We start from the raw sequence: 18332 nt of genomic DNA on the forward strand, positions 1-18332 counted from the left end.
GTCCTTTATGTGTATTTAACTATGGATGGCTGCTTTTATGTGAGTTATCTTTTACCTGGCTTTTTAAAATTACATGCTAATTTCAGGAGTCTGTGCTCAAAAGCACTTCAAGAAGTTGTGAACTAGGAGCATTAATTCCTCTATGAACTTTATTTTACTTCAGCAGGATTTTATTAATAATAAGCCTGATGAACTTGAGTGCCTCCTTCCCAACGCTGGCTTTTTCAGTTGTCCTCCAAAGGCTTATAGCTCTTCAGGTGAAGGAACGTTGGACATGACCTTTGTGGTACCATGTTTACTCACTATGAGAATAATTAGGGAGTAATGACAGAAGATCAACTTGAGATTTTGAAATGCTAAGAATGTAATGTAGATGGTATACTTTTGAAACTGTTAGGACATCATATCGCATTTGCATGTAACCTGTCATGAATCTACCTGAAATATTTTTTTCTATGAAAACTAATCTCTGAATGTAAGAGAATTATTACTTAAAGTAGTTTGAATTTTGTCTCTGCTGCTGAGGTGAACTAAAAATGTGTGTATTACTATCATGTAATTGAGTTAATGCCTCTGTTTTCCTATGTTTCTGTTTGTCTCTGCTTATTTTTAAATGGATATCTTTACAGCGTGACAGAATAACAAGCTTCAGAAAATCAGCAGTGAAAAAAGAGAAACCTCTTATTCAGCATCCTATCGATGCTCAACCTACTATAAGTGAAATCCCACTTTGCCAGGCACTTGGTGATGAACGTTGCATGAACTTATCAGAAAAAGAAGTTATGGATCTCTTTGAAAAAATGATGGTAAGATGACATGCCAAATCGTTTTATGAGAATTTCATGTTATTTATGTAGTAGTAAGTTTAAAATGTTGTTTTGGAAGTTCTGGTATGTAAGCAGCTGAATAACTCTGAGTGATGGAATCCTTTCTATACAAATTTCTTAGACTACTTCTTCAGAGAAAATAAAGGGAAAAAGGAGAAAAAGGTGGGAGAAACGGGATTATTTCATTAAGATAATCTCTGTATGCCTTAGTTGTGGTAGTTAGACACTGCTGTTGAGGGATTGTTTTTAATAAACTTAAGTAAATGCCTTTGGAAAATAATAATTTCCATTAATTCTCGATTATATAATTATTCAAAGCTGAATTTTGTATAATCCTGATTGTTTTTCCTTAGGTGACCTTGTCAAGGTTTGTGATTCCACTCACAAGCATGCTTTCTAGCTTTCTATCAGTAGTATAGAAGCAAACTTTAGAAATAGATGTGTACTAATTCTGTCATGCAGATTAGTGTTGGTACACAAAACATCAGGATGGGCAACCTTTTGAGATTGCTTTTAGGTACTGTTTTCTGTATCATTCTTGAAAATTGTCATAAATTTCCACACAGCCAGCATGGCCTAAGAACTGTCCCATTCCATTGCACAGTTCTCTTCTATTCAATGAAACTTGTTTGAAAGACTGGATAATATTTGCTTGATTTTCTTGTTAGATGAAAGGATTCCTTTTTAACTTTTCCAAGTAATATAAATTGAAGAAGACAATAGCTCAGTCTTCCAGAGACTAGTGGTTCTCTGAAAAGCTATTGACTAGTAAGTTCTTGCAGTAGTATTGAATGGTCTTAGCTGCTAATCTGATGTAACCTTGATTTTTAATGGCAAGATATTCATGGCTAGTAATGGCTGCATTTTTTATTTAATTATTAAGTTGAAATAGGCATTTATACATCTTACATATCTAGTAGGGTATTTGGATTTTTAAGGTTGTTTTAAATATATCAGTTGAAACATAGTCACATCTACCCCAGTGGCAAGCTAATAATACATGTAATCTGAGCCTTCTGGGTAGAAGCAATTTTGCAGGAACATTGTCAGTTGTAATAAAATTTGTGTTTTTATTAAAAAAAAAAAAAAAAAAGGCACAGGAATGTGATGAGAGTTAATACTTATGTAATGAGTATTGTCATCTGTTTTTATTTTTGGAGTTAAATTTCATTTTAATGACAATTGCTTTCAGTGCAATCACATCTTTGATGAACTCTTTAAAACAGCAGGCACTTTAAGGGACAGTATTAGATTAGAAAATCAGATCAGAATTAAACTGACTAAAGCAGATATACTGGAAAAACTCACTTCTGCTTAAAAATGAGCATTTTGTACAAGAAAAGGAGTATAAAAATAATAAAAAATATTAAATAAAATCCCGATGGTCTCTTTCTTTACAGGAAGACATGAACTTAAATGAAGACCGTAAAGCTCCTTTGAGAGATAAAGACTTGACCACAAAACGTGAGATGGTTGTCCAGTACATTTCTGCAACTGCCAAATCTGTAAGTAGTTGCCTCTCCCAAACAGGTGAAACTAATAAGGTTAGCTTCGTGAGGGTTATGCATATGAAGATGAAACTTCCTTTTTTTTTTTTTTTTGGTTTTGTTTTGTTTTATTTTGTTTGGATTTACCTTCTAAGAGTGGTAGGAGGGGAAACTCCTGCAGCTGTGTATGAAGTGTTTACATTTGAGTAGGGCAATGTGGAAAGGTGCTGCTTCATTGTAAATCACAATAAATTTCAAATTCACTGATGAAGTGTAATGAATAATAGAACTATAAAATATTTTTGTGCAATTTATATGATTTGTTTGGAACCAGAAGTACTTGGAAAGGACAGCATGACTTTATGATTTAAGTAACGTTATACATACTGGATGTGCAATTTGCAGTGTTAGACAACCAAAATATTTGAATTGCTTAGAAATAAAGTCAAGATTTTAGCTTAATTTGAACATGTAGCAGGCTTGAAGATTGTGTTAAATATTTTGTTAATCATTTTATATACTATGAAGGTAGTGAAAAGATGGTCTTAAAGTACTATCTGAAACTCTTTTCAAGTAGAAAAATATTTTTCAGACCTTTTATTTGTGTTGGCTGTTGTCTCTACTGAAAGGTGACTGATTAACCCTTAGTTGATGGATCCTCCATGGAGAATTTTTGAAAAATGTCTATTTTGGGGCAATAGAAATAAGCGTAAGAGAACTAGTATATGCTTGAACAGCTGCTGGGTGTGGCAACATCATATCAAGTGCTGATGAGCTACAATTTATTTTCTTCAGTAGTGGGAATATTAGTACTAAGTAGTTATAAAATAAAACAATAATGCTTTTTCTGTGTTAGAATATTGACTATGGCAATATACAAAAAGAACTATACAGTTCTTTTATGTAATAAGAGAATGCATCACAAGGCTACACAAGTATTGCACAAAACACAAATACTAATGGATGATTTCACTAGAAATAGTTTGTATCCTGATTTGTGCTATTGTTTGCTGTATATATTGTTGCTGCATACATTGCTTGCTGTATATAGAACTTCAAAGAACTATTACAGTACTGAATTTAAGGAACTGAATTAATTGCAATAATGTCAGAACTGCTTATCAGCACTGGGGGCAAGTGGTAGAAGGGGTTAGCTTTTCATATTTAAGGGGCAGTAGTATTCTTCAAGTTACCAGATTTGATATCAACATGGTTCTTCAATAGAATTAGAAAATGTGTATGGTTTTATTTAGAAATTAGGATGAATCTCATCTTTTTTTTCACACTTAACCTTTTATTGCAAACAGTAGCTTACTAGACACGAAGCATGTGTATGGAGTAATTATTCAAAAACCTCATGGCAACAGCACTAGCAGGTCTATATGGCGGAATCTGATTGCAAGATTCTGATAACATTATATTAAATAGTAATTTGTTTCTTAATTAAATGGAGCAGAGAATAAGATTATTTTTGGTGTCTACCTAGTGAATCTGTAAGAATAGACTGCAAATGACACAATAAGTGTTTTTTTTCTTCTAACATTTAAAATCAGCTTGCTGGAGTTAAACTTCAGGAAAAGAAAAAAAAAAAAAAAGCTAGAATCACATGCAATTACTAAACCTAAATGTTTTGCATTAAATATTAGAAAGTTAAATGAGGAAAAGTTGCTATTACAATGTGCAAATGGTGATTACCCTTCTAAGAGGAGTGATGTTCTTGCACATATTTACCTTAATGGACAGAGTGAAGGACTGCAAATTTTAAGTATTCAAGTGCATTAAGCATTGGTTAGCTAAATATACAGGATAATAGAAAATTATTCAAGCTTATGCAGTAAATGTGAAATTTTCAGTTAATATGCTTTGCCTAGAACTTGATTGTGTTCTAATGTTTTGTTTTTACTAGATAATCAATGTTAAATCTTCTTTTTTTTTTTTATAAGCAAAAAAATTTTTATTGAAGCAGCAGAAATTTTCACAATGCAAAGTATTTACATTGCATTTCTTTCCCAAAACTAATTAGGAGATGGTTCTCTCCCATGCATATAAAGGTATTGAAATGTAGACTCCTTGAGTACCATGATACAGTAGTAAAGTAAGAAAAGCATGGCATGTCTAACTGTTGAAAAATTTTAACAGACTGCATTACTGCCTACCATATGAGCTGCAGCAACTGGGCGTACATTTGCCACTAACAACTGGAAAAAAAAATCCCAAAATGCATGAATATATGCTTTTAATTTAAATCAGCTCCAGTATGGATGTTCTATAGATAAGCAGAATCTTTTTTTTCTAACAGAAAAAGGGCTTGTATCGAACTTTGTGTGCTCCTTGCAATTGAATCACACCATCTGAATGGAATATTTAAGGTTGTTCAGAGGCATGAATGAGCTTTCTGTACTTTCATAGCCTGAAAATAGCTAGCATCTTAATTGACTTAAAAATGTATGAAGTAGAACTCAATTGTAAAATATTGATTGGGATCTTATAATAAAGCCAAACTTCATTTTCATTGTTAATTGAATCTTCTGTTTGGCTGAACAGACTTAGTTCTAATTCTAAGTCAACTAATTTGACTTAGTTGAATTCAAGCCCTAACCAATTTTTACCACATCTTGACTTGGCAAGCTTTCTTTTCCTCAGGCTGTCCTCAGCTTTGTCTTCCATGAAAATGCTGACTGCATAAAAAATGATGTTACTTAAAATTTTCTCCCTTTCTTTCGTCACAGATAACTGTTCATTTATCTTCTTTTCTGTACTGAAGATACTTCGGCCTTTTCTTATGCTTAGAGCTCATTGCTCATGAAACACACTGGCCAGTTGATGCAACTTTTTTTACAGTTCTATCTATGGTCATTTTAGTTTGAGCCTTTGAGATCTCTCCATTCATCTGAAGTATCACTCTCATTTGCTCATGTTGTCTTAACCAACTTAAAAATCGGTACTTCATATTCTTTGCCCTGCGTGCCATGTGCAGCTTGTTGGCCATGCTTTTCTGAAACACTGTGCTGTCCTCAGAGTTCTGAGTGAGAATCCTTGATTTTTAATGGATGAAAAAAAGCTTTCCTTTTTCTTGGGGGACAGAGGAAAGATGGAAGCAAATAAGCTGGATCCTTTGATGTGAAGTAATTATCTGGGCTTCTGATTTCTTCTCTCATTTGTAGAGATGCATTGTTGACCATGGAAATGGTAATTGGGAAATGGTGAAGGCTCAGAATTCTTTTTCAGAACTGATCTTAGTGACATCTTATGTCGTATCGAATTACTTGAACATTGGTGAGAGAAGGCTGTAAATTAGGAAGAAAGATTGCCTGACTGGTGATGACAGTTGCATCTTGTGCTTCTGGAGGAAGCTTTGTCAGTAAGAGAAGAAAAGAGGTAATTGTGAAAGACTTGAGAGGACTCTGTCTTCTGAAAGAGTTCCTAAAAGAGTAACGGAAAAGATAAAAGTAGGAAACAAAGCAGGCAGATGCTGAACAGATACTGTCAAATTCAGATATTGGAAGAAAATCATACCGTCTCAGGCTATCGATCAGATAAACATGGATATTCAATTAGAAAGGCTGCTTTCAGATTGTAGAAAATAGCTGACAAGAAAAGACCTATAATGTTTACGTAGAAGTCCATAGTACTGTTTCTTACAGGATCATGGTCATTTACGCAAACTGGTGGAACAGGGCAGAGGTGTGTTGCCTTTTTGTCAAGTGTTGATCCAGTGTGAAGTCAACTTGCTGTTCATGAATATGCAGACTTCCTGTTCGATGGTGAAAAAGAGAAAATATCAGTCTGTAAATCACTGGTTAATCACCCATGTAAAAGCATCCATACTGAACAGTTAAAGAAAAATGGCAGGAGATTTTCTGAAGTATGAGTTAGATTTATAATGCTAGGCTATGTTTTTGATTATGAAAATCTAATTAAATACAATGATGACATCATCTAAATAGATAAAAAAGTACTGTGGTAAATGATTTTTTGTAAAAACAAGAAAATCAGTATGACGTTATTTTTTTTCTGTAGTTTTCTCAGTGTCTTCTTTTTAGTTTCTTTTCACTTTTACAGTGCCTGACCTGTTAATTTTAACAATATGGCATCTCTCTTAATCTCTCCAGAGGTAGATGTCAGGCTAGACATTTAGCTATTTGTAAATGTGTGAGATACTAATGATTCAGCAGTGGAACATAACAATTTCAAGTTCTTTCTCTTACAGTAGAACTTGTTTTCCTGTTGAGAAAATGTAACTCTTAAGCATTTTGACCAAATAATAAGAGTGTAACTATTACTAATGATTAAATTGAAAAAAATTGTGTGATGCTACATCCTACTAAGTACTTTGCTGTGTTTATTTATGTATTATTATTATTATCTTTTTCACACAATAACCTCTCTTGGCTGACCACTGCATGCAGATAGTCGGAAGTAAAGTTCCGGTGAGTATGAACATGATAGTTTTGTTTTCTTATTATAAATACGTTTTGGTTTCTAGAGAGTAGGTTAGAATAATTTAGACATTCTTCATGGATTTAAAAGTTCCATGGGCATAAATGCATCCTTACTTCATCAGAATAATTATTTCTGACCACAGCCGGACTTAACTTACCGCTATAAAATTATTTATTACTCCAAGGGATTCATTTTAATTTTTAGGGATCTATTTCAAGAGACTTGCAACTCTGAGAATTCATCTGCTCATCATGAGCAACCAATACAGTTTAGGCTTGTTGTGTTTTTGTATTGAAGGCAATCAACTGAAACTTGAAATTAGTCTTTGACTTCTTTCATTGTGTTTAGATGCAGATTTTTGTTACGTTGTTAACATTCATAGTTCACTGTGAAAATGTCAGCTCCTGGATATCAGAGTAAATAGGATTAACACAGGATTCAGAAAGGTCAATTAAGTAGTATAGGCAGCATAGCTATTGCATTAGTAGGTTCTTGGTTGTGTTTTATATTGTCATGGTTGAATTTATTGGTATTTAACTTCTTAAAACAAGTATTTGATACTTCTTTTATCAGGACTAAATCCAGGAAAAAGGATCAAAATGACTTTCTGGGAATAATTACATTTACAATTTAAAGAATGCTTGAAAGTAAAGATGTTCTCTTTAGTTATGGGTGGCCTTTAATTGTAGCCAAGCAGGCTTTTTATTTATTTATTATATTTTTTTTATTGCAAGGTTTACTACTTAGGTCATATTCAATGTTTCTATTTTGTAGTTAAAATAAACAAACAAAAACAACACCATAAAAATCATTACCTCAAAGGTTATTAACATGCATTCAAACTAGTTTCAAATAATTGCTGCTCCCATGTAATTTCCTTGTAATATGAATTGTTCTGAACAGCTGCTTTGTGAAGAGATTTTATAAAGGAAATTGGGATATGCGGAATAGAATATACCAGAATGTCATTTTCTGCATGCCTTTTCTTTTTCTCCGTTAGAATGTGAATTAATAGTTATGCATTAAAAGCATGTTTTTGCACAAGTAACTAGGGAAATAAGAAATGCCCTTCTTAAAGCATGGCTTATGCACACATATAATGGCTTAAAGAATGCATGTTGTGCTTATTCTCAGTGTTTGTTTTTTATCGGATTCATCAGTTGGAAATTGAGTGCATCTGACAGCACTGGTGTTGTACTCTGAGAAGGAGAATGATAAATAAACAAAAAATAAACACACAACAAAATAAATCCACCTGCTGCTCCCCAAGCATGCCTCCAGGCAGACTGAGCCTTCTGGGTGACTGACAACTATCTTGTTCACTTCGTTTACAAAAAGTTTGAAACTTGTATATATTATATGTAGTTACTTTTCTGAAAAGCTACAGATTTTATGGTTAGAAAAGAAGAGAACTGCTCATGCCGTTGATGCTGATACTGTCGGAGTATAGTACAGTTGTAGAGGAGGTTTGCTTGTTCCTGGAAAACCTGGAACTTTAATTTATTTGAGTTTTATTTGGGACATCAAACATTGGTGCCTGCTTGTCATTTGAGCTGCCCATTTAGCAACCTTTCATGCCTTTTAAAGGCAGAGATAACTGCATTGAAATGGCACAACTATGCTTAACTGTAAGACGCTGACATAGATATCTGACATAGAACTAGGTTCTGTTTTTGTTGGGTTGAGCTAGCAAGTCTGGCTAGTGTCTAAGGGATAGGTGCTAAATAGAGTTTCGTTTTCTAGTACAGGAGATGATACAACATTTTTACTCATAGCTTGAACAAGGGCACTGCTTTTCTGAGTAAAATGTGCTGCAAGTATGTAGAATTTAAAAGGTCTCTGAGCACCACCTCCATTGTCTTATCTGCCTTTCTTGTTATGCTCTAATTAAAATGTAGTTGTTCATTTGTTTGACGTAGCAACAGAATTGCATTAATAGACGGTATACAAAAACTCTTCAGTTCAGTCATTTAATGTGAGGTGATGGGGATGGAATACAAGCTACTACTTCGACTTCATTAATAAGTGTTCTGGTACCAGCTGTTTCTGTAACAGGTACAGTGAATTGGAAAGAAGTGACCACTTATGATATTGTGAGATTTCTAGTCAATGTACTGGCTACCAGCATTCTCCCTGAAGTAAAAAATGCCTGTTTATTGGAAGCAACATAGTTAAAACTTCTTCAGCTGACGAACTCAGCTTTAGCCTCAAACCAGTGAGATTTTAATCCGTCTGGTGCCTCAAAGACGAGCAGCTTGTACAGATTTTTCTGGTCTCGTATTTTAACTGTTGCAGCCCATCTGTTTGGTGTAGGGGTGCTTCATAGTTCTTCAGCACAGAGTAGAGAGAATACTGGCATATTCCTCATGAAGGTAAAAATGCTTTTTCTGTTCTTGTTTTGTTAGATATTGGCTTCTAACCTTGTTTCCAGGCCTCCTCTGGCAATAAAACCTTAGTAGCATGGGCACTAAAGATGGGCACTTTGGAAGACCCTTTTGACATTTACTAAATTACTGGGGGAAGAATTTATTGTCTAGCACCAGTAGCCAACATAGAATAAGAAACTGAAAATAGAAATATTTAAAATATTTAATTATTGTCTGTTTTTCTAGGGAATAATTAAACATGTAGAGAGAAAGCCATACTTCAGTTGATTTTTTGTTATGTTCTGTGCTGTAAGGTATCTGTCTTGTTACTGTTGTCCCTTAAAACTTGAAATGTGTGATTTCATTAGATTTAACCTTCTTCTTGAGAAAGCAAGCTGGGTTTTCTTTCATACAAGTTTCTGGTGAGACTTCCCAGTTTCCTTAAGCTTATTTTTTTCCTTAAACTTAACTTCTGACTTCCTGAGAGAATGATTTTAAATGTGTGGTCCAAGCTTTCGTTTGAGTGATCATAGATGAATAATTATATACCTTAGTTGTAATACTGAGGTGACTGCTTGTAAAGTTACTTCTAAGATCTTTCATCTTATACTCGATTTAATCTCTGAAAGTTCTAGTGTGGGATCTAGCCATCTACATCCCTTTGTACTTTTGCCTTCAGTCTTACCAGAAGCTCTCACACAAAGCCTATACTTAACTGTGACCTTGTATTTCATTTTTTTCTAGGCTGTGCTTTCAGAATAACTGAAATATATATATTAAAATCTGAACCATGTAAAGGCATAGCAGTACTTAAATATAGCATTCAAATAAAACTTTTAATAGAGAAACAAAAGAAATAGCACTTGGTTGTAGCACTTGAGTTTAGCGTGGCTAGAGGAAAGAAGAGTGGAATGAGACTGACGAATTGCTTGCAGAAAACAACGAAGTAATCCTGTTAAGAAGCTGAGAATTCTCTAGTATGATTTAGAGTACTTGGATAAAAGGCTTTGAGAATGGATTTTTTGAGCCACTTTAAGTGATAATCTGTTTTTGAAGGGTTGGGGGGAAGGAAGCTGAGGTGGTTTCTTACTGTCATGCAGTTAAAGGTGCTTAGTTATGCCAGCAATGGAGAAGTACACCTGTTCCATAAAACATGATAAGAAGGCTTAGGAGATCATACTTCCAATTCCTGTAACTTTTCACCTGTTCATAAATTTTACCTGTTTTTGAAGGAATCTTGAGTTTTACGGAAGCAAGGAAATAGAGGATCTTCAGTAATGTCCTAAGTGCCTATGAAAGAGAGGCAGCAAGAGCACACTAAGTTTACATATAAAAGAAAACATCACAAAAAAGTCTTAAATGCCTCATCTGTGTAGGTACTTCTTTGGAGTTTACAGCAAGCTACAGTGAAAGGGCTAGACACAGGAAATCACCTTTTGAAAACCAAATATGTCTTGCATTTTGGAGTGCTTTTTTAGGGTTTAACTTAATATGTAAAGACATATGATTGAAGCTTCCATTATCTCTCTCTATATTTTTTTGGCTTGATGACAAAAACTGCATGTAGTACAATGCAGATAGTGATAGTAACACACATAATCTTTTCCAGGTTTCCTTCCAAAACAGTGAACAGCATGAAGCTGTTCCTGTCTTCCACTTCTTTACATTATGGACTTTGAGAATAATGATTTTGCAGTACTATTATGATTTTTTAATACGTAGTACTAATATGCTTCCTTGATTTAAAGCCAAGTGTATGTTTTGCATAACGGCATTTCTTTGTTTAGAAAGTTGATATTGCCAGACTATCGTTCCTTTATATGCTATTTCTCATCTTCTTCGCTCTCCTAGTCCTTTTATGTGTAACTGGCATGCATTGTCTAGCTAAAGGCACTATTCACGTCCACATCTCCAAAGCTGACACAGGCTTGAGAGCACTCTTGTCTTAATGTGAGAAACACTCCGTAGCCAATAACTTAGGCTCAGGCGAGGATCTCAGTGAAGTAGTAATTTATTCGCGATTGCAATGGCGGGCGCCCCACAAGCAGGAGAGAGCGCATCTACTAGTTCCAAAACACAGTTTATATACCTTTTTATGGCAGGACCCTCCCCTGTTTCCCCACTGAGTGGGTAATCCAGATTCACAATCTATCTGATGCTTCACAAACAATGCATGGCCTTCAGTCGCCGGCCTGTTAAATTTCAAATTTCTTTTGACATTTTTACTGCTTGAAGTGGTAATGTTTCTTCACTTATCTGACTTGACTTGACACCGTGATTTTCACCTAATTGTCCTAAGGAGTCTGATTGTCTGCATTTTACAAGGTTGCCTGCTAAACTTTTCTTATCACTGTAAGCATATCTCAGTACCACATTCCCTCCTTCTAAACAATGTAACTCTGCAAAAACAACATTTCTATTCCCACAATTCCCCCCTTTTCTTTTTTTTTTTATAAACTGTTGATTTTTGCAAAAACTCTTTTTATTTTTATTTATTTATTTATTTTAAGTGTAATTTGGTAAATATCTTCCTCTTCACTTTCTTTGCTCTCCATTTCCTCTAATATCATTTTATCTGAGTAGGGTGGTGGATCTATGGTCATTTGTTTCAATAATGTGGTTTCAATTAACCGCTGGACAAGTCCCCTTACACAGGGGATAATGCAACAGCCAATAGCTGTCAAAACTCCTGCTACTATAATTGAGGATGTAAATATGGACGTTACCATCCCTTTCCATTTACCAAACCAAGATTTCAACCATCCTGTGATGGAAGTGTCTGCTCCCGAATTTTCTGCTAATTCATTGGCAAGGGTGGTAAGCCCTTGCAATGCTCTTGTTACTGTGCCATCCGGGGCAGTATTGTTACGGATAAAAGTACAATGGTTGCCCAGCATCACACATACACCACCCTTCTCCACAAGCATCATATCTAATGCTATCTTGTTTTCCCAAGCCATTTTGCTGATGGCATCTAGTTGTTCAGCGATTCCTCTCATCGCATCCTTGGTATAATTGATGAATCTCTGCTGATTATAATAGAAATAATTAATCCAATCCACATTTTTATTGATTGTTACCCACCAGAACAGTAACTCAAACCCTGCAGCAATTTAATTTCTGGCTTTATATTCATCCCGAACTCCTCTAGGTACCCCAACAGAATCTATGTATACTCTATCATCAAATGATATTCCTAAGCCTCCTTTACTTCTTCTGGGTATTTGTGATGTTTCTCTTTCAAATGCCAGGGTGAAGGGTATAGCTGATTGAACAAGTGCACAAGTGCCTTCCCAATTAGATGGTAGGGTAGACCGTAAGATCTTCCCTCCACTGTACCACCAGAGATCTGCCCTGGGGATCTCTAGTCTTGAACAGTTTCCCATCAAGTCCTTGGTAGCACAAGGCAAATTCTCCAAGATGCCAGGTAGCACTCACACCCTGCCGTGAGAGGCAAGCTGTATGGTTACCTATAGCTGTAGAGAATGCAGGGGGAACTGTGATATTGTTATCATGCAAGAAACAGCAAAGAGAGACTTACAGGCCTCATTTCCCCAGGCAGTCTTTTCTTGGTACAATGCAATCATACATCGCATCCCTTGGGAGTCTTTGGTCCACCCCCATGGGAAGGGCACTATCTGGGCAATCGGTCATCCCGAGGCACAAGCATAGCAGTAGCTACGGTTGAGACTCTGGACAGTATATTTGACCCATTCTATCCAGGCATTCACATCCCCATACCCTGTTTGAATCTCAAATGTTTGAACTGCCACATTTCAGAGGGCCTCCTGTTTTCTCTCCTGTTTTCTCTTTGAGTTTCTCCCTTTCTCTGATGGCAATAGAGGATTGTTTCCATACAGCTATTCTCAATCTGGCTGTTGTGTCTCTCCCAGTTATTTGTTCTTTCTGCTCAATTGTCATTGGGCATTTAAATCTCCACAAGCTAACACCTCACAAGCATCAAACTTGACGGCTTGTGGTACATAACCCTCTGTCACAGTCACCCATATTTTGATGGGGTATCCCATTTTTGCTATTATCTGGTCATGCCTTTTCCAAGTTACCAATTGACCAAGGCCTTCTCTGAGGCCTAGAATCACTAAAAACAAAATTAGTAATCAATTTTTCCCTGTCATTATTTTTAAACCTTAGGTTTCCAAATAATTATCGATACAAAAATAAGATGTACACTACTACTATAACAACCCCCCCCTTGGGAGCACTGCAGTTCGCTATAGGTCTGTCCTTTCTCTCAATCACAAGTCACACTCGTTAGTTACCTGTGAAAATAAAAGGTTAGTTTACATTGTAAGCTCTTATCCTGCTCAGAGTCCACTACGAGATTTTTCTCTTCAATTTCAACTTCCAACAAGTCTTTTGTAGGAACAGCTTCCCAGGTACTAGCGTCGACAGATGCCTTCACTCGAGTATAGTGAGTCCAACCTTTTTCCGCAGTTCTTACGGCTGTTTCAGTGGTCAGTAATTGTCCTTCCCATTCAGGCCGGAGTTGACTCTTTCCAGGTCCGAATCAGGACCCGGTTTCCTGGGTGATGGTGGTGAATGGGGAATTCCAAAGGTGGGGTTTGAGCCAACAACCCACAGGTCCTGAGAGATGACAAAGAAGAAGACAACCCCAGAATACAGTTCTTAAGGAAACTCTCTTATTTTGAATTGTGGTATCTCATCCCTTCTGCCCAGATAGGGCAATCTGAACAGCATCTCATATGGTGAAATTCCTATATCCTTTCTTGGTGCTGTTTAAACCTGTAGGAGTAAGCATTTTACCCAAGGAAGTTGGGTTTCTAACACTAGTTTAGTTAATTGCTTCTTTAATGTCTGATTCATTCGCTCCACCTTCCCAGAAGAGGAGGGGTGCCAGGGGCTGTGAAAATCCCACTCAATCTCTAAGGCCTGCTTTAACCCTTGCAGTAAAGCTTACACCCATCTAGTCACGTGGTCAATTAGGACAAACAAGTAACTCAGTAAAGTTTACCTGTATACTTTGGAAAGGTCAAACCCCTGGCTCCCGTCCCCCTCTAGATGGGTTACAGAACACCTTTTTATTTACCTTTTGACATATGGTACATCCTCTACATATGTGCTTCCCTAAAGTGTATATTCCTACACAGACATACTTTCTTAGCACAACATCACACATTGCTTGCACCTCCTAATGACTCTTCTGATGTAAAACAGTTAATATTCGCCTCATTATCACTTTATTCAGCATTTCTCTCCCATCAGGGAGTATCGATTTTCCTTCAGACTTCATGGCTCCTGATTCCTTAAAAAAATCTTTCTTTTAAAACTTTTTAGTTCTTTCTTAATTTTCAACAATTCCCTGAATCCTCTCTGCATTTATTCTGTTTTCCTTCAGACATTAGATGCCTTAAATACCTGACTTCTCTTTCTCCATATTGTAATTTATTTATTTATTTATTTATTAATACTCCCAAGCCCTGCTTTCCCAGAAAGTTGAATAGCTTGTTAGTAGCTTTCTTCCCAACTCTTTTCTCCTGTCCTGACAATAGAAAACGATCCACATATTTGTTAACATTAATACCTCCTTGGGAGGTTGTAATTGCTCCAAAATCTTTTGTTATTTAAACTGACCCAAATAGATAGGTGGCCCTGTAAACCCCTGAGGTAAAATTGTCCACCTATATTGTTGCTTCCACCCCCATTTAAGGGTCTTTCCAGTCAGAGGTGAATATACATGTATGTTTGCTCTCAGGGCCAGAGAGCACTCCATTAATAACACTGTTATTCCAGTCTAACAATTTACTATTTGAATGCCCAATTTAATCATCAAATCCCTTCCCAACAAATTAGTCCTTGCCTTGGGTACATACAATAATTACCCAGTGATCATTTTATCCCCTAGTCTCAGCTTGGTATCCCCCCCAAAGTGGCACTGTTATCCCAGCCCCACTTTTTAGGGTTTCATTAGTTAATTTAATCCCTGATACTTTACAGGTCAGTAATGACCTAGCTGTTCCCCAGTGTATTGGGTTTGATGGCAAGGTTCGGGGGCTGTGAGTAGGGGGGTGGGAAACTGCAGTGGCAGCCCCCGTGAGAAAAAAAAACTCGGAAGCCTCCCCGTGGCAGATAAGGGACAATTTCATCTGGCCCTAAGGGGCCCACTGCTGCCCAGAGCCAAGCCATGAGCAATACAGTCCGTGCCTCTGTGAGAGCACATCCACGAAAACAAACAAACAAAGAAACAAACAAAAACCTGCTTCTCAACAGCAGTTGAGAGAGCAAGAAACCCCCCCGCAGACACCAAAGTCACTGCAGAAGGAGGGGGAGGAGGCGCTCCAGGCGCTGGAGCCGAAACCCCCCTGCGGCCGCTGGAGAGGCCCCTGGTGGAGCAGGCTGTTCCCCCCTCCCCGATGCTTGGAAAACTGACCAAACACCACAGCAAATATGCAAATATACCATAACTTCTAGACTGTTACTTAGATAATGCCTACATCCTCTTTCCCTGCTCATTCAACTTCAAACAGCTCTGTTAAATATTACATGCCACACCTTTAACACCTTCAGCAACTCTTTTAACACTTCCTTTATCTTTTTCCAGCCTGTACTTTTCTAATACCAGCACCAAAGCCTCAGTCAGGGTCCAACTTAATTCCATACCTTTTCCCTCCAAGATACTGAAACAACATATCAATATAGCATATTTCATCCCATATTCCTTCTTTCCTCCTTCTTCCACTCCAGATATTCCCATTCGAAGTGGCCAGCCTGGCCACACTTAAAACATCTTATCAAAGCCTGTCTCTGCTAGGACTCGGGCCACAACACAGGCAGCCTTCTTTGCCTGCCATTCCTTCATCTCTCTTCCTCTCCTTTCCATCCTGGCCCTGACTCCCCCTGAAGATTTTCTTCATCTTTCTCCAACCCTCTGCCTCACTACCCGCTGCACTGTCAATACCATTAGTTTCGATCTTTTTTTTTTTTTTTTTTTTTTTTTTTTTTTTTTTTTTTCCCTTCTTATCTCCCCTCCAGACACACCCCTCCAGGGCCTCCCACAGGAGGGTCCCCCAGTGACTGTTCACTACATTCCCCCACCTTCTGAAGCATTTTCTGCGTATTTTGCAAGGCTTTAATCAAACAATGAACTTTCAAGAGCCCTTGGGATACTGGGTCCTCAGGTCTCATCCCCAAGTACTTTCTCATTCTAACCCGAAGTCTCTCATATGATTTCTGTGTTGCACACTATTATTATTCCAGCCAGGATTGGCAAGTGGGTATTTCTGCCCTGCCGGTATTACCCCTGGTCCTGGAGGATGAGCTCTTTCCCATTCTTGTATAGCAGCTCTCCTCCTGATCATTCCCATTTCTTTCCCTGTAAACAACATACTTATAGACATAATTCCCTCCCCCAAGAGTATAAATAAGGTCGTAGGAACTGGTCTAATTGTTCAGCTAGGCTGTTGGGGTCCTTGAATAAAGACTTCCTCTCCTTCTTAAAAAGTCCTAACCTCTCTGCTGGTAAGGAGGAGGGGGTAGTTCACCTAAGAGGATACACAGTTAGTGTTAGTACTGTTAGTATCAGGGAAGGCAAAATTCTCAACATATCTTCTACCTTGTTCTAATTCTTGCCAGAGCCTAGAGTACAATCCTTCTTTAGGGACAGTGTTAATTACAGTCCCTGTCTCCCTTCCCGGAGTGACTGCTGCTGCCACCAGTTCAATATTAAGATTATAGGGAGCATAACTTGGCTCCTTCTCTGAAAAAGGAATCTTATTGTTTACACATAAATTTAAAGCCTGAATTTTCATCAGACCCGTATTTTGGCCAAAATACTGCTGTTTCCTTAATTGATTGTTTTGTCCAGACTGATACACAATGTTTAACCTTTTTTTTTTTTTTTTTTTTTTTTTTAATTACTTTTCTTTTACAATCCCTCTAATTTTGGGATTATGTTTCCAATTTCTTATCATTTTTCAGGAAGAACTATTAGTAGGCACTCCCCCAGGGATATCTCCCTGTCCCCTGGAACTCATATTTTCCCATTTTTCCTAACCCTTGCCAGTATGTGCTACAGAAATTTCCCTTCTGCAGTGTACCACACACCAACGTACTGAAAGATGGGGGTGTACCGCCAAGCACTTCCCCGTGCCAGCGTTACCGCACACCTATGAGTTTACCAGATTCCCTGGAACTCGTACTTCCCACCTTTCCTAACCCTCGCCAGTATGTGCTACAGAATTTTCCCTTCTGCAGTGTACCACACACCAACGTACTGAAAGATGGGGGTGTACCGCCAAGCACTTCCCCGTGCCAGCGTTACCGCACACCTGAGTTTACCAGATTCCCTGGTGTACTTCCAAGCACTTCCCCGTGCAAGGATTACCGTACACCAGATTCCCCTGGTGTAGTGCCAGCACTTCCCCGTGCAAGGGCTTACCATACACCAGATCACCCGACCCCCAAGGCAATACTTAATATTTCTTACCTTGGTCTGTGCACAGAGTTACCGGATCGATTCTTAAAAACCCGGAGTGCCTACCTTCTTCCTTTCCCCACTACTTCACGGATCCTGCCTCTTTAACCAGTCTCGGGCCCTCTGTCAGCTTTCCGCAGAACCGCCACCGTCGATGCACAGGACCGCTGAAATCAGCGGGGCATGCCTTCCTGCTGCTGCGGCGGTGGGGCTCCCCAGCAGGTGACTGGATCCCGGACGAGCCCCCAAATTGTGAGAAACACTCCGTAGCCAATAACTTAGGCTCAGGCGAGGATCTCAGTGAAGTAGTAATTTATTCGCGATTGCAATGGCGGGCGCCCCACAAGCAGGAGAGAGCGCCTCTACTAGTTCCAAAACACAGTTTATATACCTTTTTATGGCAGGACCCTCCCCTGTTTCCCCACTGAGTGGGTAATCCAGATTCACAATCTATCTGATGCTTCACAAACAATGCATGGCCTTCAGTCGCCGGCCTGTTAAATTTCAAATTTCTTTTGACATTTTTACTGCTTGAAGTGGTAATGTTTCTTCACTTATCTGACTTGACTTGACACCGTGATTTTCACCTAATTGTCCTAAGGAGTCTGATTGTCTGCATTTTACAAGGTTGCCTGCTAAACTTTTCTTATCACTGTAAGCATATCTCAGTACCACATTCCCTCCTTCTAAACAATGTAACTCTGCAAAAACAACATTTCTATTCCCACACTTAATACATTCACAGTCCCTGTCAGAT

The 18332-nt window shown here is 37.8% G+C and overlaps 1 protein-coding gene across 5 annotated transcripts in view; it reads left to right on the top strand.

Annotated features, from left to right (window-relative positions):
- DIAPH2 (diaphanous related formin 2) overlaps positions 1–18332 on the top strand; it is a 184964-nt gene that overhangs the window by 17145 nt on the left and 149487 nt on the right. For 4 of the 5 annotated variants that reach the window (XM_082771029.1, XM_082771025.1, XM_082771028.1 and 1 more), the window contains 3 exons: positions 630–806; positions 2228–2332; positions 6724–6744. In XM_082771029.1, the coding sequence (XP_082627155.1) occupies positions 630–806; positions 2228–2332; positions 6724–6744 (303 nt within the window). The remainder of the gene's footprint in view (positions 1–629; positions 807–2227; positions 2333–6723; positions 6745–18332) is intronic. The other variant, XM_082771026.1, reaches the window with a different exon arrangement.

The sequence above is a fragment of the Aythya marila genome (genome assembly GCF_965140915.1).
Source record: "Aythya marila genome assembly, chromosome: 13".
NCBI classification, from domain to species: domain Eukaryota; kingdom Metazoa; phylum Chordata; class Aves; order Anseriformes; family Anatidae; genus Aythya; species Aythya marila.